The following is a 22,104-nucleotide window of genomic DNA, read 5'->3' on the forward strand; positions in this document are numbered from 1 at the left end:
TCTCATAAAGGACATAAAATAACCGTTAAAGCCAAGCATTACGCAGCTAAATTCCCAATAAACCAAGATAGTTAAGCATAATTGGCAAAGAAGGGGTGACTAAGCACCAGGTGGAACCAAGTACAAATAGAATGTCGCCAACCCCACAGCCCAGCTAAAATATTTGCGTTATTTTCGTAAAGGACTTCAGCACGATTCGGGTGCAGCTCGTATTTTTTGCGTTGGTAAGGGGAAAAGCGATTAAGCGAGCAAGGACTAATGGTTAACTGGCAAAGGGTTACGGTTAACTTACGGCCGAGTATGCTGAACTAAGTTAACTAAGTTGGTTAGGTCATTACCATAGTTTTGCCACTTGAAGTAGCGACAATTTACATAATTGGATTGGCTACAACGCATGTGACAGGATATTTAATTGAGTGCAAATTCCTTTGCTAGAGAATTTAATCTATAACCCCGAATTTAACAACAGTAGCTAATATCGGTAAAAGCTATAGCGTAATTACTTTGATAACTCTTTCCAGGTAATACCGGCTATTTAACCCACTCGAAAGTCCTATTAACTTTTCGAACCTTTTCGCACCTCTTTTTTTAACCAATTCTTCCTTATTGGCCTGACCAATTGTCGAAGATCTGTGGTGTGTTTTTGGCACCCAATTATGTGCAGATATGCAGAGACTCGACAACAATCAAAAATGCATCCGATCCTCTTGGCCGTTTACATCTCATTATCTGCAACTCCTTGCCTTTCACCTACTGACCATAAAATCCGACTGACAATTGCCAATCTCGGCACGCAAATATAAAATATAAAAACCAAAGAGACGAGGAAAACGGACCCAATTCCATCCAGCCAACAGAAAAGTCCACAAAAATTACCATTTTGACCGCAGACAAATTAGTGTTATTAACACTTTTTTCTCTTCCTCCATTTGCATATCCTGTAATTGTGGCTTAAGTGGACGTGTTTGACTCGTTAATTCATTTATTTCCCTATAAACTGATTTTATTTAAAAGTTGAATTTTTGGGAATGCTGTTAGAATTTGAGCAGTTCTATATTTTAATAAGAGTGAACAACATAGCGTAATAGATAATCTCGATATATTTTCAAAAATGATTTTTTTTTATTTCTGGGGTGATGATTGAAAATTAGTAAGGTATTCTGTAGTCTTTATTCAGAAGTCTTGTTATTATTTTTTGTGTATTTACGTTTTATTTGCTGCTGTTGGCAATTCTGCTTTTTGGCAATGGCAAAGCACTTTTCACGCTTGGACCACGCGCAGAGTTCCATTGAATGCCCCCACTATTCCGTTTTCTGATGCAACTGCAACCACGCCCAGTACCAGTACCAGATTCACATTCAGTTGCAGACCTGACCGCAGGTTTTAATATTACAAAATGTTGAGCTTCTCTTTGGGAGCTGTTTGTTTGGTTTGGGTTTCGGCTCGGATTGTGGGCTGAGCTCCTGTGAAAACAAACAACAGTAATACCCGCATAATACCTGGGGCATGCCACCTGCCCCCCACCTCCACCGATGTCCCTGTCGCCGAGTCCATTCGTAAAAAATCCATTAAAAATGCGTTGGGATTTTCATTTTTTCAGGTTGCATTGTGGCAAGGTGTTGACTGAGTTTCATTTGACTTTTTGTCGGATTCATTTTAACTGGTGGGGAAGTAAAGTTTTGGTTTGGATAATATGACAAAACGCGCTTTCTTACAAAATAGTTAAATTATAAAATAGAAAAAAAACGTAGCAAATTTAAAGTTAGAATAAACTTTTAAAATTAAAAGCAAGTAGTATATAGATACAAAAATTATTGGCTACAATTAATTAACGTTGTATTTATGAATGTGCATCAAAGCTTATTTCTTAATACATTCCATCATTTAAGATCTTGACAAACTCTTGGAACTCCCTTCGCCAAACATCCTTAAGTTCTTTTCAGATTTTATGCATAATACTTTAATGCATTAACCGGTAGCTGTTGCTGCTGGGTATATAATTTTTTGATACAATTTTCTCGTAATGATGCTGGTGAGTTGATTATTTCTGCATTGGCAAATCACAGCTAATTATCTTAACAAGTTTATTTTAAAGAGCGAAAAGCCCTCCGAATTACGTCTCATTTTGGGCTCAATTGTTGTCGATTGGTTTGGTATCATCATAGCGCTATTTTCCAACGCCCTTGTTTACATTTGCTAATTGCAACTTTTTGTGTTCGCCCTTCTGGCTGTCTCAAGTGTTTTTCAGTTGTCAACTTCCAGTTTTGATTTCGAATTTCGCACATTTTGCTTTTGTCATTTACAGAATCGCAGACACAAGGCACGCCCAATTTGTTCTTCGACACTTGAGTGTACTTTGCCTTTGACAACAAAATCCAAAATGATAACAATAAGTTGAGCCCGAACCACTTCAAGTGTTATGCTTCACACTAATTGCTAAACGAGGTAATGGGCTAATGTATCTGCTTTTTGAGGCCTTGGTTCTCGCATTGAGACGCAACTATCAAGCTTGAGTATTAGTAAATAACTAATAAATCTTAATATGTCTTAAAGTTCTATATTTAAAATGTTTTCTTAATAAATCATTCATACATATATATTATAAGTCAATTAAGATGCCTACAATAAGTACTAGTTTATCCGAAGTTCAAGAACCTGAAAAGGTGACTTTGAACCTTTCCTTTTACAATATTTTCTCCATCTGTCTCCTAACCCCCACCTTATGTATATGTTCACCATCAGCTAGCGCCAGTTAATTGCTGAAGAAAACCCAAGAAACCAGAACCCATAACCTAAACCCAATCTTCAGTCGCGACATCGGGTGTCTGCATCTTTTCCTCCATCCGTCTGCGGTTAATCATGCATCGTGTTTATTCAGCATATATAAGTACAAGTTAATGGATAGGAGAGAACTCTTGGGTGTACTTTACTTAATTTACCAACATATTTCGGGGCTCAATTTTGTCCAATTTACTTGCCGTGATTTGCAGCAATTTTGGGTAAAGTGTCTAAGAAGGCTCTAATGTGATGGCTCTAAAATCGTTTTCCCTCCTAATGCAATTCTGTTTTCCTTTCTTTGTTTTTCTTTTATTCTACGGGAGCGTTAACGAAAATTGTTTATAATGAGGTTCTGTGGTCAATGCCCAATTGAGTTTTCCCTAATTGCCCAGGCCACTGGACTTACGCTATGAAGTCAAAGGAAAGTTGAAAATCTGTGTGGTTGGGAAAAAAGGGGTTTTCGTCTAATGATTTTCCTTATGGCTAATGCCTAACTAATTGAGTAATTTTTGTGTGACTGCCGGGTATCAATCATCAGTCCTTTGGAATGAGGATTTTGTTCAACGGCTACTCGTTTAGCAAGTTTCCGGTTTCCTTAACCCTTTCTGCCCATCATCTGGGCATTGCAAATTTCCCAAAAGACGCCCAACTTTACGCTTTATTGTTACAAATTTGCCTTGGCATGTCCTTTATCCTGTTTACAGCTGGACTAAGGCGATTGCCTTTCAATTCCTTTGGGTCGTCCGGCTTTCTTTCGCTCATGGGCAAACGGCAATCAATCATTTCCCTGACTTATTCACTGGCTTCCTGGCATTGTCCTTTTATCGGCCCATCAGTAAATAAATGTGACTATAAATCGAAAAATTATAAACGCTTAAGCAGTGACCACCGATTGACCATTTGACCATCAATTGCTTAAGTCACCCCCGATTAAAACAGGTCAGCAATAAAACAACTATGCTGAATACCCTTTAAAGGCCATTTTTCATGGTATGAAGATTTTAAATATAATTAGTTATTGCTCACAATTTGTATTGAATTTTAATAATATTTAAAAATTGTTGAATTAAAAGAAAAAATCACTGTCGAGGTTATAGCTTTGATTTTGAATCCGTACAGGCTCTTAAGGAATTATTTGATTTAATATGTGCCTGAAACATTACGTTATTAGTCGATTAATAGTTAAAAAAACAGTAAATGAAATTACCAATATTTTCAATATACCCGAAAAATAAACCGTATCATCATTTCACTTGCCTTGACCAACTGACTTAGCCTTTAACAAATCCAATTCCCCATAGATTGGAGTATCCATTTCAATTGATACAGTCTGGATAAACTCTTTTTTTAATGCAAGTCTAAGAACAGTTGGTAAATTTATGCATTTATTTTGACAAGCGGCATGATTTATTGACCGTACGTAATTTGTACTGTCCCTGACAGAAGAAGAAAAGGTCCTGGAGTCCTGACCAAACTACCCTTTATCAAGCTCTTCTCTTATTTTTAAAAATTTATTTGCATTGACGCATTTGTAACCGCAACGAATTTGTTTGTAATAAAAATGTAAATGTTAATGTCCATCGGATGCCACTTCAAGACGGGTTTTGTTTTTGTCCAAACCACAACTTGACCGAGAAAAAATCAACCAGAAACGAGTTGGTCAAAGAAATGAAATATGACCGCAAACCGACACTCGAGGATGGCAAAGGACTGGACTGAAGATTGGGGTTCACCAACTGGACAAGGGGCAAACCAAAGGAACTCGTAACCCTTTTGGGTCAGCGGATTTCGTGGCCAAGTAGTTTGGCAGGTTGCAGTGGTTGGTTGAGCCACTTGGTTGGATTACGTTTTTATCTTTTTTCTCTCGAAGGTAATAAATGTGCTGTCCATATATCATCGAGATCTGTTTGATTTATGGCTTATAAATGGAAATTATGATGATTCAATTGTGAAGTTATAGCGTATTACTTTGTTTTTATTGCCAAATAAAACTATATGCATATAATTGAAAATACACATTTATAGAATGAATATGAGCAATAGTCATTAGGCATGTTGGTTCGCTTACCATCACCCTTCAAATACATGCGATTAAATCGTTGCTGGGGAGCATTTTCTCCACTCTGGGGGCTAAACAAAGTCTAATTTAAAATCACCTCATTCACAGCAAGCCTGCCCCCTTTTCTCGGCCACCTTTTCACTATTTTTACTTTGCCCAAATGTGCCCCAAGTGGGCGCCAGAGAACGAAACACATTCAATCCCCCCACAGATACTTTTTTCCTACTGCCAGCCTGACACAAGCTGAAAATCATTTGGCAAGGTGACGCCTTTTTATTGCTCCATTTGCCGTTAAATTTAGAACCGAAAAAAGTGGGAAATCTTTTGAGGGGAGTAAGTGCAACAAATTTTGAAATAAATATACTCGATGAAAGAGAAGGGCAGGGTTCTCCGAATGAATTATTAGAAATTGTTATACAGATCCTCCATGAAATATGTTAATTATTAATTACCTTTTGTTTGGTGGTGTTTTTACTCATAAATTAGCAGCTCCTAGTGTTGACAATGGTAAGAACACAAATAAATCTTTGCGCGGAACCTAAAAAACACCACTTACAACTTAGAAATTATATTTCTACGAATATGTGAAAACAAATCAAGGCTAATGCCAGATTAATTTATATGCACTCTAATGGGCAAGCCGCACCCATTTAATTACCATCCCTCCGGAAAGAAAAAACAAATAAATTAAAGTTAGTTTTCCGCTAGCCACGAAAAACTATCAAAGTCTACTTAATAAACAAATTTTCTCATAAAATTACGGCGCTGAACGAGAAAGCAAAAGGAGCCAAGGGCGGGGTAAGGGAAAAGTAAAATACACTTAGTAAAATTTATGTGCAGGAGTGGCTTAACTGCCGAGGATTTCGACCACACATTGCCGATAAGGTGGCGAGGGTGTAGCAGACATAAGAACCCAAAGATAAACTGCCTGGGAACTCGGAGCAAAGGTGGGCGAGTAATAATTATATTTTTATTAGACATTTATTTCCACATGCTACCACAAACAATTTAATCAAACGGAATGAAATGAACGAAACTTAGCGAATCGAATTTATAATCTCCGAAAACAAAGAATTTCCATTCAACCAATATCAACAATTTCCCTAAGTTTTCTTTTTGCGCTTCAAATCAAATGTAATTCAATACACTGGAGATGAGGAGTTGGGGCTCAAGAATTCGAAGAGGAATCCCAGGCAGGCCAATAATGAGCAAGTCAGCGAGATAAACCCACGGCACAAAAGTAAATAAATAAATCGGCCTGCTAATTAAAGGCAAAAGGCGAGGAAGCCGGCGGACACCCCAGACGATCTCGATGTCGGCATGTGTGTTTGAAGCACTAACCGAAAAATAAGAGCACATCACATCTGACTAGGAAATCGGGCTGGGGAAGGGTGTAGTCAGCACTTTGTGGCTGAATACACAAAAAATACAAGAATTCAATTGAAGGAAAGCGACACACACACCAAATGACACGACATGAGTGCGGCAAACAGGAAGGGAACTCAACAAAGAGGTAACCAGGGTCACAACGAACTGGGAATGCTCTAGCTGTACACACACAGTTCATTTTGATGCTCCAATATTTATAAATTAATATATATTCTTATTATGTCCCTTGTCTCGACAAGATACATTTAAATTCTATTAGCTTTTGCTTCTATGCACTAACAAATTTAATTTGATGTTGGTAGGACTCCATTTCATGGTAGAGTATTTTCGAATAACCAAAACAGTGGAGCTAGCCTTGCATAGGAGAGCATACAACCGAATCGGACGGGACCCCCTGGTGCGTTTTTATATAGAAAAAGTTCTACTTTGATGTGTGTGTGGATAGGTCTGAAGATTGGGGTTTCGATGCATTGGATTGCATGTTTCAGTTACACGCCACATTGAAGGGGCGGAAAAAAGGGGTTGGAGGCTGCCAAGTGTTAAACTGCATTTGCTTGACTCTTTCGTGTGGGGACTTCGGGGACTAGAAATTACATTTGACTCCAACTCCAGCAATCAGGTGCTGACAGGAGCAACGAATCCTGGGCACGAGGACGTCTAGTGGATATTACCTTACACAATCGTCTGACAACTGACAAATGCAATCGGAGCCACGGAGCAGCAGCGGAGCTCTTCATATCTGTCTGAAAATTGCATTATGTCAAAGCATTTTTGTGGCCATCTTCGCCAGCACAAAGAAATCCCAATCCCCTTGCAATGGATTGCTCCGAATAAGCTTTGACAGCCTTGTCAATATGTAAATTGTTTCGTTGTCGTCGCTTACGCAGTTACACGCAAGATTTGCCGATGAAAAGTTCTTTATTTTTCGGGGTCTGTGGATTCTGTCATCTGTCGCTGAAGCTCAAGTTCAAGTGAACCCGTTGGCTTTTTGATTGCCCTTTTATTTTTCTTGGCGACTGGATGCCATCTTCGGAATTGCCTTGGTTTCAAACACTTTAAGCCTTTATATGGCGATTTATGGTGTCTCTGAAAGTATTTGAATTTTGTACTTCAGCTGATTTTTAAGTAAGCATTTCTGGGGAATATCAATGTCAAAGTCAATGCCGAAAACATAATTAAATTTAAGTGGCATTTATTACACTGGCAGTCCACGTTGTGTATTTTCGTTGAATATTTGTGAAATTGAATAAAAAATCTAAGGTTTATATAAAAATATATCCATACGTAATATCAACGTGTGAAACCAATATTATGCATATACCGTTCTTGTGTCATTTTTGGCTGGCTTTCCAAAAATCAGACGCATTATCCGCACATATCTTCCGCTTAGCTTAACCCTTTGATCCGCAACAATAAAGTACACTCATTTGTAAAGCTCATGAATAGTGAGAAAGAAGCTGAGAAGACATCAGATCACATCACAACCGAAAAAAGAGGATGAAAATTAATCATAGCAAATTGCACATAAAAACTGACCAGGCAAGTACCGACGGATTAATCATCCTAATGTCTGAAAGGCCAAACAAAAACTTGAAATTCGTCTTGGCACTTCACACGGATTCAAAGGGATACCCGTACACGGGAATCAATCTCCGTGGCAGACAGAATGTCTGGTCAAGGTGTTGACTGACTGCTGCGGCAAAGGGCTACAAAATGGCAATTAATTGAAACATGAATTATTAACGCCACGCATCGTCCATTGTCCATTGTCCATTTTCCGTGACATGACCAAGGTAAATTTCATCGGATGCTGCATCCACCGAAGGAACTTGCTGACTGACCGCCTCGGCTGAGTGATGTGCATGAAACTTTTGATGTTGATTTTTGGATGCTTTTGTTCCTGATTTCTGTAAAAGACTTCATTAATCTTGCAGAAATCTTTTGGGCTTCTTTTCCCTCTTTTCATTCGGATGAGGTAAAAATAAAAGCGAAGCAGTTGCATTGAAAACTAGAAGCAGCATTCAAGTTTTTGTGGCTGCCACAAAAGTTTACATGATTAATTAACAAATTATGCAGTGCACCATCAAAAAAATGGAAAGAGTGATGTTAGATCGTGAGAATATATTAAAAAGACATTTATATTTAAAAGTACAATTTATTTAGTTTAGCAGAAGATGCTTGTCAATTGAATTGAATATATTCTGCGAAAAGCTAGTTTTTAACATTATCCTATGCCAACTCAACTCAGTCAAAATCATTTCCTGGTCCAACCAAACCAAAAATAAACATGTTGTCTTCCCCTAGATCATAAATCATATGATCCACAGAGCGGAGCCAGTAAGCCATGTGTATCATGATCGGAACATTATGGCTTGTCTAGGATTCAATTGGGATTCTGGTGCGCTGATTGGAATTTGTAAAGTCACAAAACCATGGTTGACACTTAATTATGGGACGCAGGCGGCGAAGCGTGCCCACAGTGGGGACCTACAGTCCCTCCAATCTGTTCCGTTCATAAATCTTAACAAATTTCAGGGCCCGTCCAAAAATCAATGGCAGCTCCAAAATGTCAAGGGTTCCCGAGAAGACACGCGCCTCTTGTCACTGAAAAATTGTTCTAAATGTTGGCACAACTATTCAAATTAATTGATTTAATGCCTTGCTTGAGGCATTCCCTTTCTTCTAAAATCTGGTTATTAATGAAGACTTGAGTGCAGTCCTTAATTAAAAAAGCAGACAGCACTTCTTCGTTTGCGATGAATTTGGATTCTACTTGCAGTCTGAGCTTTTATAGTTGGAATATATTTTAATAATCTACCTGATGCACTCCATCCTTTTTACGGGCTTCCTTCAATGACACCTGGCGCAGCTAAGAGTTGAGGAATTTTATTTTCATTGCCATTCTCCTTGCCGGCAATTAAGTTAAAGCGCATTAAAGCGAATTTATGACAGCTTAATTTCATATATTAAGATTTTATGTCGGCGATACGAAGTCAAGGAAAGTGTCTGCCCATCTCACGACCTCACCATAAAAACCAACTTATTTTCCAGGGGTGCCTGGGATTAGCTAGAGGATAATCAAACTATACGGAGCTACCGCAAGTTTTCCCGCTACATCTCCGCCCACAGCTCAGTCATTCAATCAGTGCAGACAGGTGGAGTAGTTGGAAGTTCGGTAGCCGTGGGTTAAGTCATCCATTCACCCACTCAGTGACGGGCGATTTTATCTGGGAACTTGGCCAAGAACTTGGCGGGCAATCGGCTATTGAGGAGGTTGCTCAACGAGTTGTGTGAGTTGTTATACTATATAGTAATACTCAATGGATCTACTATGCTCTATTTATGTTGGAGAAATAGTATTTTTGCAAAAATCTTTTAATATTTGAAATTAACGTTTGAATTTGATGTTTAATTTAAAAGTAAATAGTGTATTAAGCGATATGTAAACTTTCAGGTTTCAAGATATAATTTCATAATTGTTAATTTGTCAAATAATTTTAATTGATTGTATAAATTTGTGAGGCGGCCCTCGTGATTGGCCCAAGTATATTTTATGTTCTGCTGCTGATGTGGATGTGTCGTTGCGTTGACAGCCAAGTGAAAAATGCATCTTGGCCGCTGGCAATCCGAGAATTCTCTGATGGCGATACGGCGATGTGGCGATGATGATACGGATGACGTTCCAGAAGAAAAGTCCGGGCCATTAGCGGGCAATTGCGCATAAAAGTCACGGAGAGACGAGACGGTAAAAAGCGATGACACCTCGGGGAAGGGGGAAGGCATGGAATAGGATAGTGCAGGTTAGAACGGGACACTAGTGCTGCAACTGATCAGGCAATATTAAATAATGTTGTAAAATGCGAAACATTGAACCGAATCGGTTTGGCTGTCATGGCTAAATAAATAAATAAAATGAAATTAAGTTTGTCTGCGCTGGCATTCGGATTCGATTTGGCAGTGACGTGCACAAAAGGTGAAATGACGACGACGAGGGCAATAAAAAATCGCAGCTCATTTGAGCTTTTTCCGATTTTCCGTTCAATCGCGTGTTGGCTTTGGCATTGTATCGAGTTAATTTATTGATGACAGACGCACGATAAAAACCTAAAATGCGAATTGTCATTAGAAGTCATAAGCTTGATTGACAGTTGGTGGGTAATCTTAGTACGGCGATTAGACCGTCGGGTATAATGAACTTTATTTGTGGCCAACAATGCCAGAAGTCGAGCTTTGTTTAAGCTGTTGCATTGTGCAGTGAATAGGAATTTACCAATCGTCTTGGTCGAAAGCATTTAAAGTAAAATATTTCTACTATATCTTCGTTAAACGCAATCGTTTAATGAATACTGTATTTGTTTGCAAACTTATTTTCCTCTTAATATTAAATTCAAATTATGGATTTGAAGTATGAATTTCCTTTACAGATAATCTATTCAAAGTCTAACAAACTTAATCTAAATCACGAATAGATATAATAGCTGGTGATTATTAAATAAATCCTCATTGTGCAAGTAGAGCAATTAAAACACATTGCTCTTTTAAGTCCAACCCCTTTGATTATTCCAGATACCTAACGTAATTTCGGTCGCGGGCTTTTTTCCATCTCATTTATCCCGAAACCACTTCCCGAAGGACCCTTTAGTTCTCTCAACTTAATTAAATCAAAACTCACCCATAAAATTACAATTAATGAACCAAAAATAACGCCGAAAACCGCAAAAAGTGCGCATCGGGCGATAAATTCATTCGAATTCATTGCAAAGCGCAGAACCGAAAATCGTAACCCTTGAAAATGTGCCATGTAAATTTTCTGGAATAAATCTTAAGCAGCGACAACGAGATGGGACAAGAATTTTGGCGGGACCAGAGTACTGAGCATTAAATTAAATTGCTCAACAGTTTGTAATGCGGCACATTAGTGTCAAGCGATGACAAGGACATCCCGAAAGGGTTAGATTCCGCTGGCATTAACACGTTGTTGTCCTGGGAACAGGACGAATAATTTGACAATTTATAGGCAGGACACATTTGGTCCAGCAGCCGGTCCAGGATAAAGTATCCTTATGATGACCCACCACCGACATGGGACAGTTTTTCCAAGGATTTATCCCAACGTCCTGTGAATGAGCACAATTAGTGGTGGCGAGTTCGGTTTCGTGGGGAAAAACTCCATTTACATGCAATTTGTTGCGTTTAAATGCCTTTTATATGCAAATACATCCTGGATCCTGGTCAGCTGGACAGGATGCGAAGATACTGAACACCAAGTTCCTTTTTATGATTTTTAATGAGCCTCCTTTTTGGGTTTGCTCCATGATTGATGCAATACTTGGGATGCTGCAAAGTCCGAGTGTGTGAAATTTGAATATTTATGACCAACGGTCATGTATATGGTGTGGAAATTTTTATGATCTTGTTGCATAAAATTATTTCTTTCTTTTATTTTTTTCCCGGTTGGTTACTTACTGAAATTCCCGGTTGTTGGTTATGGAACTTGTTCTTAAGGCGGAAAAAGTACTTAAATTATGTACTTTTAACAGACATAATTATGCAAATTATATTTGAGTTTTTATAAATTTATGAACTTGATCTTTGTGAGATTAATGGGACAAATGTTAATTTTTAGAAAAAAATATATACATTTTCGAAGTCATGGAAAAGAGATTTATGTCTTATTGTTTGCTCAATTAAAAATATTTTTCTATCCTCTCTCAAACCTTACAATTAAATTATAACGTGATCATTTTGCCCCATAATTTTATATTAGTTTTAAAAATATTCTTAAAAAAATTAATAATAATATTAATAACTTACACCTAAATGTCATGTGAGTTCCCAGAGTAGAATGAGTAAAATACGTTTTTATTTAACTTTTCTTATTGACAAATTGCTTTTATCCCACACATACTTTCCAGAAATTCAACAATTAATCAAATTTGCCACACTTCCTTCGGTTTTACTTTAAGCCAAAAACTCATTCGAGCGTAAGACGTACGACTGTCAGATGATCAAAATGCATTAGAAGCGCAGAAATGAGGAAAAACTAATTAAGAACATTTTCACCCAGCCAACCCACAACAATCCTTTGGTTTCTCCTCGTGGCTAATCACAAAAACGTGACGTCATTCGCCACGCCTTTATTATGATTTTTATTAATGATTCATGCATGCCATTATGCGAGTATATTCATATATTTATTTATCCCAATTTGTCGGAGAGACGACAAAGTGCGAAAGTAGCCGTGAACTGGGTTTCAGTGTTTTAATCCGCGCGTTTAATTGAAATTGGCTGCTAAGCAGAAGCCCCTAAGGTCTAAAATGCGGGTTCCAGAAGTCAAAGTGGTGGGTTAATGCCAACAAGATCTTTGCGGCAGCTCTGTGCCTCGTCAAATCTTATAGATATTAATGATGTTTGGACACACAACCGAATTACGAAACAATTAATTATTTGATTTATCCCCTCAATTCTTTATTTTTTCTTCTTTTCGCATGACTTTGCGCCCTGAGTCTAATTTGCGGCTTGATGGGGTTAGGCTGAACCCAACTTCCTCTACACCCGCATCATTCATTGCTTTTTTACGTATCTATATCTTCGTAATAATTATGTATTTTTTAAGTTATGACACCATAAATTAGTGGTACATTTTCGCAAGAATTTGCATATATATTTAAGATAGAAATATCGTTCGTAAGCTTTGTTTTTTAAAGGTACAAGTAAACAATTTAAAAAAATACTATCTCGCCAGACTGAAAATGAGTTTTATCTTTAGTCAATAAAAAATTTGAATGCTATCAAATATGTGAAATTTTTTACGTGACTTGCCAACCTTTCCAATAGGAAATCGCAACCCCAATAATGAAGATATTTCTAAGCTCTCTATATTGTTTTTTATTACCCGCTGTGTTTGCCCCCATAACTCAGGATTTATCTGGGGAAAACAATCTGCGACAATAATTCTTAGGCCTGACATAATGTACCTCAAATGTTTTATTCGTGTTTATCGGCGGCAGTTTTTCCACGTCTGCCGCGGCAGCACTTTCGGCCAAACTTTGTTTTTCGTTTTGATTTTCTTTCTTTTTAGCAATTGCCGAAATATGGCATAATATTAGAGCCCACTTATTGACTTAATGGGCATCTTGATAGGAGTCAAATAAGAAATATTTGATATATGGGCCAAACATCACAGCGTGTTGGGATTTTTAGGAATGAAAGACTTGTTCTAAGTTTCGGGGTTGTTGGCAGTTCAAAATACGAAAATTAAAAGTGCGGAAAAAGACTTTCGCTACTGTGACATCCACAAGATCATTAATAAGGATATCTGTTCTTACGGATCTTACGGATTGTATTCACTTATTGCGCTGCAAGGAAACTCCGTTCTCATGGTTGGCGGCAATGCAAATATTTATATAAGACAAAACTTTTGTTGCCATTTCGCTGGGCTGTCTGGGCGAACAAAAGGGTTAATGAGTTCAAGCAGCTACTTAGACGACCTGATTAATGATCGGCAGCTAGCTGCCAACACATGCATGGCCAAAACAACAGAAACGGAGGAGCACTTTGCATAAGATCATTAATTAAATCACATACACACACAAAGGATATGCCAAAGAGACCAAAAAAATATGCTAATTTCCAGGCAAACGAGAATAAAAATGTAAATCCCGAATAGAAAAATTCACGTAATTTCCAATTATAAATTCATCGAAATGACATTTAGGCCTGGGAGAGAAGATCTCTCACCTTGCCCTGACTCAACTCAACACCCCATCATCAGTCACCTCACCTCAGCGTTGTCATAGGAATTAATGATTCTACCCCCTAAAAGCACCCAAAGGGTTACCCAGCCGGCAACGCTTACAAAAAATCATAGTTAAATATAATAAATGTTTGTTTTTACTCGGCTCTATGCAAATTCTCGGCTCACACTCAATTAACTTTGTTGTCAATCAAATGCAAATATTGTGGTTCCTTGGAAAAACGTTCATCCATTGGCAATTGCAATTTGTTTGGCTTTTTTAATGCTGTTGTGGCTCATTAGAATTGCTCAGTTATTCCATCAATATGCATTTGTTGTTAATCGAATTTTCGTAGCCACCGTTCTTTGCATACCTAAGTGGTTTTTTTTTTTTTTTGATTTCACTGACGATTGTGTGAAAGTCAAAATAAAGGAAGGAGTTTGGCAAATGTTTGTAAATTTCCCTGGGAAAGTTTGGTTAGCGTGACGCCCTCTAAATGTGTCTTCTAAGGAATTGGCGTATGTATAAATATTTTATGTTTGAATTACATATTCATAGAATGCATCCGTAAGTTTATGTAACTCCAGCTAAAGTCATTTAGCAACCATTTTGTTATTTAAATGAAATAAATGTGAAATTTATATTAAGGTTTTTATCTATAATATATAAATTTCAGGGAACAATTTTACTTGATCTAAAATAGTCTTTAGGTATCTGTCTAACTTAGTTCTAAAAAAACATAAGCTTGCACAATAATTACACTAATGTAAAATTTATTAGTCTCCAAATTGCTTTACATAAACTAATGCTTTATACCAAGGCGGAAAATAAAAATAATCATACTTTTTCGATATTGAAATTCCTTCACTTAAAACCTTTAAATAACCAATTCACAACATTGTTAGACAAGGCTTTAACATACTCCTCTCACATCTTGTGTATAATACCCTTTTACGCAATTCCTCTACTACCACGAACTCATACCCTCTAATTCGCTTCAACCAGAATGATCAATCAAAATCTGAATTTTAATGTTATGCGGTGCATGAAACCCTAACAACAGGAACAAGAATAACCATATCCTGCGAGCAACAACAGCCAAGGAAAAAAGGAAAACAAAAGTGTAAAAGAATTTCCATTGCGACACAGGGGTGCGCTCTTTTGGCATTTTCTAACCCCTTTTCCAGCCGGTGAAAGGCAAAATATTTGGAAAATTAAAAAAAAAGACAGAGGAGAAACAGAAGAGAGTAGAGTGAAAGGGGGAAACGACTGGTAACCAGTAGCTGCCACAGGAAAATAGTAAAAATTGTAAAAATCCTATTAAGCGTTTCCGGGCGAAACTCCTGTTCGGTGTTTGCTTTTGACACTTCTCTTTTTATACCTCGTACTTCACAGATTTGGGTATGTACGTTTTAAACTTCATAGTTAAACAATCGTATTCCTGTAATATACCAAAATACCTATTGAGATGTGTTAATTTTTTCCCTATGTTGTTATTTTCACAGAATTTTGTATAAACTTTATTATTATTTCTCTAATTTGTTCAATGTTTTTTAAAGGGTAGTTTACTGTTGAAGCCTCGCTTTTTTACTGACTTCGTTCTATTTGAATATTGGGGATTGTATTTTCAGGCGGGGGCGCTTGGCTTAAATGTCTAATTTAAATGCATGTGCTTTTAACAGTTGCAGACAGAGATTGATGATTGTTTTTGGGCTCTTTTTTCACCGCAGATAATTGCTTACAAATTTTGGCGGCACAGATTTTCCTCATTAAATGATATATGTTTGTGTGGGAGGGGGACATTTTCAAGCAGGTGCAGTCGTTCCCTCATAAATCTACCCCAAAATCACATATCCAACTCCTTCACATGTGTGGCGGGAACAAAGGGCACTCCACATATGATGTCATCTAATCTATTTTCATTTTGTTGAATTTATGATCTTTAACCAATCTAGTTAGCCATGCTCACTTAACAAAAATTGAAAAACTTCTCCGCTATCTGTGCGTCCATTGTGTGTGTATTCGAGGTGTATAGAATTTTTAAAGCATTTATCGTAAATTTTGATCGAATCGGAAGGGATACTTTGTCCACTTGGCCAACCCTTAACCACACACAGAGCCACATCCTGTTGTCCTTTTGAACCAAACCATCAAACAATATAGAGTACTGATTAGGAAGCGAAAAACAATAAATGGACCTCTGCTGCCTCAGAGGCAAATGAATAAATGGATGAATGCCACATTAGACGGCAACGGATGTCATTACGGATAATTTAAAGTGGCCTTTGGTCAGGCGAGATAGAACTAAAAGAAGCGGGACTGATTCGACCACGAGATACCCTTATTTTTTAAAAAATACTTTTGTTTAATTATTAATATAAGATTCATATTACATATATTTATATTTAATTTTTAGTTATACATATATGTATAAACAGAGAAAGATGGCAGTTAAGCTTATTATTTAATAATCTAGAGGAACAAAGATTAAGTACATTTTCTATATTTTTTTAATTATTTTTAAAATTTGTTCTGTTCCTTAGGTAATTCCCTGTTCAAATAGTGTGAACTATTTGCCTGATAATACAGTCAAGCCGTATCGAAAACTAAATCAACACCAAGAAGAGGGGGCTAACGATTGGATGCGCCCCTGCGAAAAGGTCACTGCAAATAAATATGTCAAAATCGAAAATTCCGCCAACGCAGTAAGTGATTCTCCTCTTTTCAGTTCCTGAAATTAGTTCCGCCCAATTGATTTTTGGCAAATGCAATTTTTCTTTGAGCTTCAGTAGCATGTAGCGCATTTCACGTTGCACGGCTATTAGTTCAGGTAGAGCAAAATATAATACCGCAGCTAAGGGGCAAGTATCAATGGAAAAGGTACAGGTCACATTTATGAAAGGGTTGATTTGTTATTTAGGGAATATTTGATTTATTGAGAAGTGGAGTGGTTCATATTTGGGTCCAACAACAAAGTACTTTCAATACAATAAAGATCGTTAGTAACATTTAATTCTCATAATAAAATACATACAGGCGACTTAAATGTCTAACAATTATATAATAGTTTTTATATAAACTTCTTACTGATCTTTTATTCAATTTGCATGATAACCAAAATATAAATATAGTTACATTTATAATTTGTGTTAAGAGAGATATTTAAAAGTTTTGAATACGGAAAGTACTTGAAATTATAAAGTTACACTTCTTAATTTTTGTCGATTTTTTCGGACATTCTGCTCACTTCTTCATGATGGCCAGGCTTGCTTTGTATATATTTCTGGATGAGACCCCAAACATGTCCAGTAGAACAGCAGGAGGACCTGATCTCGGTACAGTGGTAACATAGAGATGCTTGACCACAAAGTTTCGGTAGTCGGCCAGAGCACTGAGGACCGCCTCGCCCAATCCGCCTTGCTGGTAGTGATCCTCCACCACGACGATCCTTCCACGACACAGTTTTCCATGCTTCACGAGTAGTCGGATATCGAGGGGCTTCACTGTAAAGGGGTCGATCACCCGCGCCGTGATGCAATCCTCCTCTAATCTCTCCGCAGCGGCCAGGCACTCGTACAATGTGACGCCGGCTCCAATCAGGAGCACCTCATCCGAGGGCTTCTGGCGCACCACTTTGCCCAGTCCCACGGCAAACACCTCGTCATTGTTGTAGATCACCGTTGTGTTCGGATACGTGGTGCGGATGAAGCACACGCCCTTAGTATTGGCAGCAAGTTCCACCGCCCTCTCCGTGCTAACTGCGTCAGTGGGATAGAAGACCGTGCTACCGGGAATGCTCCTGAACATGGCTATGTCCTCCAGTCCCATTTGGGAGGGACCATCCTCGCCGATGCTGCAGCCACAGTGGGAGCCCGCGAAGTTCACATTTGTGTGCGAAATAGCGCCCATACGGATCTGATCAAAGGCCCGGGTGAAAAAGGTGGCATACGTCGAGACGAAGGCCACAGTGCGACGTCGACAGGTGGCTCCCACGGCCACGCCCACCAGATTCTGCTGTGCGGTGAAGCACTCGATGAAGCGCTCTGGAAATGCATTTCTCATCTTGTCCGCATACGTCGAGTTCTTTGTATCGCCATCAAGGGCTATTACCCGAGGATTATCAGCCGCGATTTTGGCCAGGGCGGTTCCGTAGGCTAAGCGTGGGGCTACCGAATCTCCCAGCCGATAATTGGGCGGACTGCACAGCATTATATTGTTAATATGCACCTCGGGGGCGTGGCCGCACTTTCCCACCTTTTTGGGCGACAGGCGCACGTTGGGATTTGCGATTTTCATCTGAGGAAACACATGATACCATTACAAAGTTAACTATTAATTGGTCTTTCAATCGTACCTGCAAGTGCTTGATTGCAGCTTCGGCTCTCTTACCCAGTGGCTGTGCGTGCATTTCTTCGATTCCTTCGATGCCCAGAAAGTCCTTTCCCTTAACCGTCCTGGCTAGAAGAGCCGTGGGCTTACCCTTGGTGCTGGCCGCATTAATAAAGGCCTTTACCAGCTCATCAATATCGTGGCCATTTAAGACGAGAGCATTGAAGCCGAAGGCGTCCAACCTCTCCCGGTAAACCTCCATTTCAGTGCCTACGTCCGAGCAGAAGACCTTGTTCATATCGAAGATTACGCACAGGTTGTCCAGGCAGTAGTGGCCGGCAAAGTGGAGCGATTCCCAGACTGCTCCTTCGGTAGCCTCGCCTTCGCCCACGATCACATATGTACGATAGTCTGCCTTGTCCAGGTATTTGCCCACATAGGCCATTCCAGCGGCCACGGAGATGCCCTGCCCCAGGGATCCGGTGCTCACATCGACGAAACTCAGCCGTGGAGTGGGATGACCCTCTAGATCACTGTCCACCTTGCGCAGATTTCGCAACTCCTCCACGGGGAAGAGTCCTGCCTCCGCCCAAGCGGCGTACAGAATGGGCGCAGCATGTCCCTTGGACAGCACCAATCGATCGCTGGAAGGATCGCGGGGATGTTTCAGATTCAGGCGCATCTGCTGGAAGAACAGCACCGTCATTATCTCGGCCAACGAGGCACAGGAAGTCGGATGTCCCGACTTGGCCGCCTGCGTCGAGGTGATCGAGTGGATCCGCAGCTTTTGGGCCACGTCCTTCAGGTTCTGTACGACCTTACTGTCCAGCCTAGCGTTCGACATTTTCACAACCAAATTTTGATTAATTTTGAGAAACTAATCAAGGGCAGATTGTTGTGCTGTAATTCTTGCCAGATTTAAAATTTCCCTTCGATTGGCGTAACAACTGTATAATGTTTTTATATAAAGTTTTATTTTAACTAATTTGTAGGAGTATTTTAAAATTTTAAATCCTTCTTCCTTAAATTCCCACGGGTTAAATGAAAGGATGGCAGGCTTATCGAGTGGTGGAGTGTTTACTGTTGGCAAAAAGAGTAACATTATGAAATTAAACTTAATTAACAATTGTTTTCTCCAATTTCACGTGCGCGTTTTTTCGCGTGCTTTTTCAAACTCTTCTTCTCATCTATTCTGTATCGATATCATACAGCTTAGCTATCGCTTACAAACATTCGGTTTATGCTTAAATGGCATAATGGCTGGCTTCTCGAGTGGTGGAGTGCTTATTTTTGGCTAAGAAAGTTACATAATAAAATTACACTAAATTAACAATTGCTTTCTCAATTGCCTTTTTAAACTCTTCTCTTTTATACCGATTTTATACCGATATTTATATCGATATCATACAGCTAAGCTATCGATCACATGCTATCGGTTTATGCTTAATTTATTCATGGACAACAACACGATAGTTAGCCACGTGTCTTCCAATAATTCGTTTCACGCTTTTACTGCATTTTTTAGTAATTGTACATTTTTTCAGCAAATCGAAAGCATCAAGACAGCATTTCCACTCGAATCACTCAAACATCCAAGTAGTGTCATTACAAATCAAAAGTCGTAAATATTTTGAAGGCAGAAACTCAAAACAGTAAAATGTTTCATTCAGTGAGGTTATATAAAAAAATGCAGTGTGAATTTACGGTGAAAAATTGCAGTTCTCACAGCGAGTAAACGCGTAAGTAAATCCAAAGTGCACGACCAACCATCTGGACCTATAAATGCCCATCAATGACCAAGAAGTGCAGTTTTGAAAACAGTTTAAATTTGATTTGGGTGCGAATCGGAATTGCACGAGGGTTGCATTGGATTCTAACCCTTTCCCGGCATCAACGAAGCGTTCCGTCTGTCCGAGCGCTAAATAAATCATTTCTCTTCGATTAATTCGCTTGCTGACATGTGCACTCTCACATGTCCCGACTGAAGGGTTTACTTTGAATTTAAAAAAAGGGTTTACACATGGTTTCGGCTAAGCGACCGCTACTCATGTCAAATTTTGGCTTTTGCTCTCCTTTGTAGTGGCATGGAAAATTGTCCATGGCCGTGCAGTCATAAGTTATAAATTAGTTAAGTTCCTTTTGAGCACTTTAAACTCAGCCGAGGGTTGCTCAAAAAAGGGTTCCCTCCACAACACACCACACCCTTTCCCTTTTCCACGTCATTGAGTTTGCTTTTTTATGTGTGTTTTTCTAAATTTTTAAGTGCATTGATTAATTTATATTTTGATCGGTCCGAAATCAATATTGTTTGCAAATTTTCAGTAAATACCCAACCGAAGACACGGGCCCAGCAGTTGGTGTGTGTAATTTGTCGTCATTCGTAACGCCCAGCGATATTCCCCTGATGTTTGCCACTTAGCAAAGGGTTCCGTATCCATTGCCAATATTTCGAGTACGAATTCAAGCGAATTTATGTAGTGGAAGTGCGTAAAGAGAGTTTCAGCAGCTGATAACCGTGGGAAAGGGAGATAACAGCATAGACATCTGATTCGGAGATTTCAAGCGGCATAATTAAAGATGTTATTAAAACAAGTGAGTGATTTGAAAGACAAAATTTAAGATGATATACAATATATTTTCTCATCGAGGCTCTGGAACACTTTGCTGAAGTCGGCCTCTAAGGATTGCGAACCAACCGCTTGGGTAGACACATTCATCGTATTCAAAGAAAAAGCTTCGGATGTCAAAGAAGAAGCCTCTGAGGACTGCGAACCCTCCTTCTGGGTGGGCGAATTTAACGTATTCGATCCATTCGGCTGCTCAGGATCAAGATCTTTAATAGATCTTCCGTCATCGGGAACTCGTTGTTTCCAGTTGGGCTTGCATCCGCGTTTGGCATCACTGTCATTATTGAAATCAGTTGAGCTCTAGAGGTGGTTTCAGTTACCTGAGGAACCACCACCATGCTCAACTGAATTCAGAAATGGCAGAGATGACAAACGCGCATGCCAATCCAGCTTGGAAACAACTAATTCCCAATGACGGAAGATCTATTAAGGATCTTGATCCTGAGCAGCCAAATGGATCGAATACGAGTTCTTAATGACGGAAGATCTATAAAGATGATGTATATATATTTCCTAATTGAGGCTCTGCAATACTTCGCTGAAGTATTCTTTGTCGAACGGAGAAGCTTCGGTTGTCAAAGAAGTAGCTTCTGTTGTCAAAAGAGGAGCCTCTGAGAAGTGCGAACCCTCCTTCGGGCGAATTTATCGTATTCGATCCATTTGGCTGCTCGGCATCCTCCGTTATCAAAAACTTGTTGTTTCCAGTTGTTTCCAGTCAACAAAGGAGTGATTTAAAATACAAAATTTAAGATGATATCTATAAGATGATTTATTAAGATGATATATATATTTCCTCATCGAGGTCCTGGAATACTTCTTTGAAGTATTCTTCGTAGGTCTCTAAGGATTGCGAACCTTCCGCATGGGTAGACAAATGCATCGTATTTATAGAAGCTTCGGTTGTCAAAAATGAAGCGTCTGAGAACTGCGAACCCTCCTTTTGGGTGGGCGAATTCATCGTATTCGATCCATTTGGCTGCTCAGGATACTCCGTTATCAAGAACTTGTTTTTTTCAGTTGTTTCCAGTCAAAAAAGAGAGTGATTTAAAAGGCTAAATTTAAGATTATATACAATCTTTTTCCTCATCGAGGCTCTGGAACACTTCGTGAAGTATTCTTCGTCGGCTTCTAAGGATTGCGAACCCTTTGCTTGGGTAGACGTATTCAAAGAAGAAGCTTCGGTTGT

General features: G+C 38.9%; 1 protein-coding gene and 1 long non-coding RNA gene across 3 annotated transcripts; one reads left to right on the forward strand and one right to left on the reverse strand.

The window, feature by feature from the left end:
• Nucleotides 1-17,072: 17,072 nt before the first annotated feature.
• Nucleotides 17,073-19,222, reverse strand: LOC6618300 (transketolase-like protein 2). Of its 2 annotated transcripts, none has more exons than XM_002042537.2 (2): nt 18,317-19,222; nt 17,073-18,258 (listed from the first exon to the last, which is right to left on the reverse strand). In XM_002042537.2, exons 1-2 carry the CDS (start codon nt 19,133-19,135, stop codon nt 17,206-17,208), a joined length of 1,872 nt encoding a protein of 623 aa, XP_002042573.1. In that variant the 5' UTR covers nt 19,136-19,222; the 3' UTR covers nt 17,073-17,205. The 2 variants fall into 2 exon arrangements, with proteins under 2 accessions (XP_002042573.1, XP_032575305.1); XM_032719414.1 differs by having other exon boundaries at nt 18,352-18,429.
• Nucleotides 19,223-19,767: 545 nt separating this feature from the next.
• On the forward strand, nt 19,768-21,672 carry LOC116801218. The gene is made up of 3 exons (XR_004361856.1): nt 19,768-20,030; nt 20,614-20,883; nt 20,940-21,672. It is a non-coding gene; the product is annotated as an uncharacterized LOC116801218 (long non-coding RNA).
• The last annotated feature ends 432 nt before the right edge of the window (nt 21,673-22,104 follow it).

This window comes from Drosophila sechellia, chromosome 3L (genome assembly GCF_004382195.2).
Source record: "Drosophila sechellia strain sech25 chromosome 3L, ASM438219v1, whole genome shotgun sequence".
NCBI lineage: Eukaryota > Metazoa > Arthropoda > Insecta > Diptera > Drosophilidae > Drosophila > Drosophila sechellia.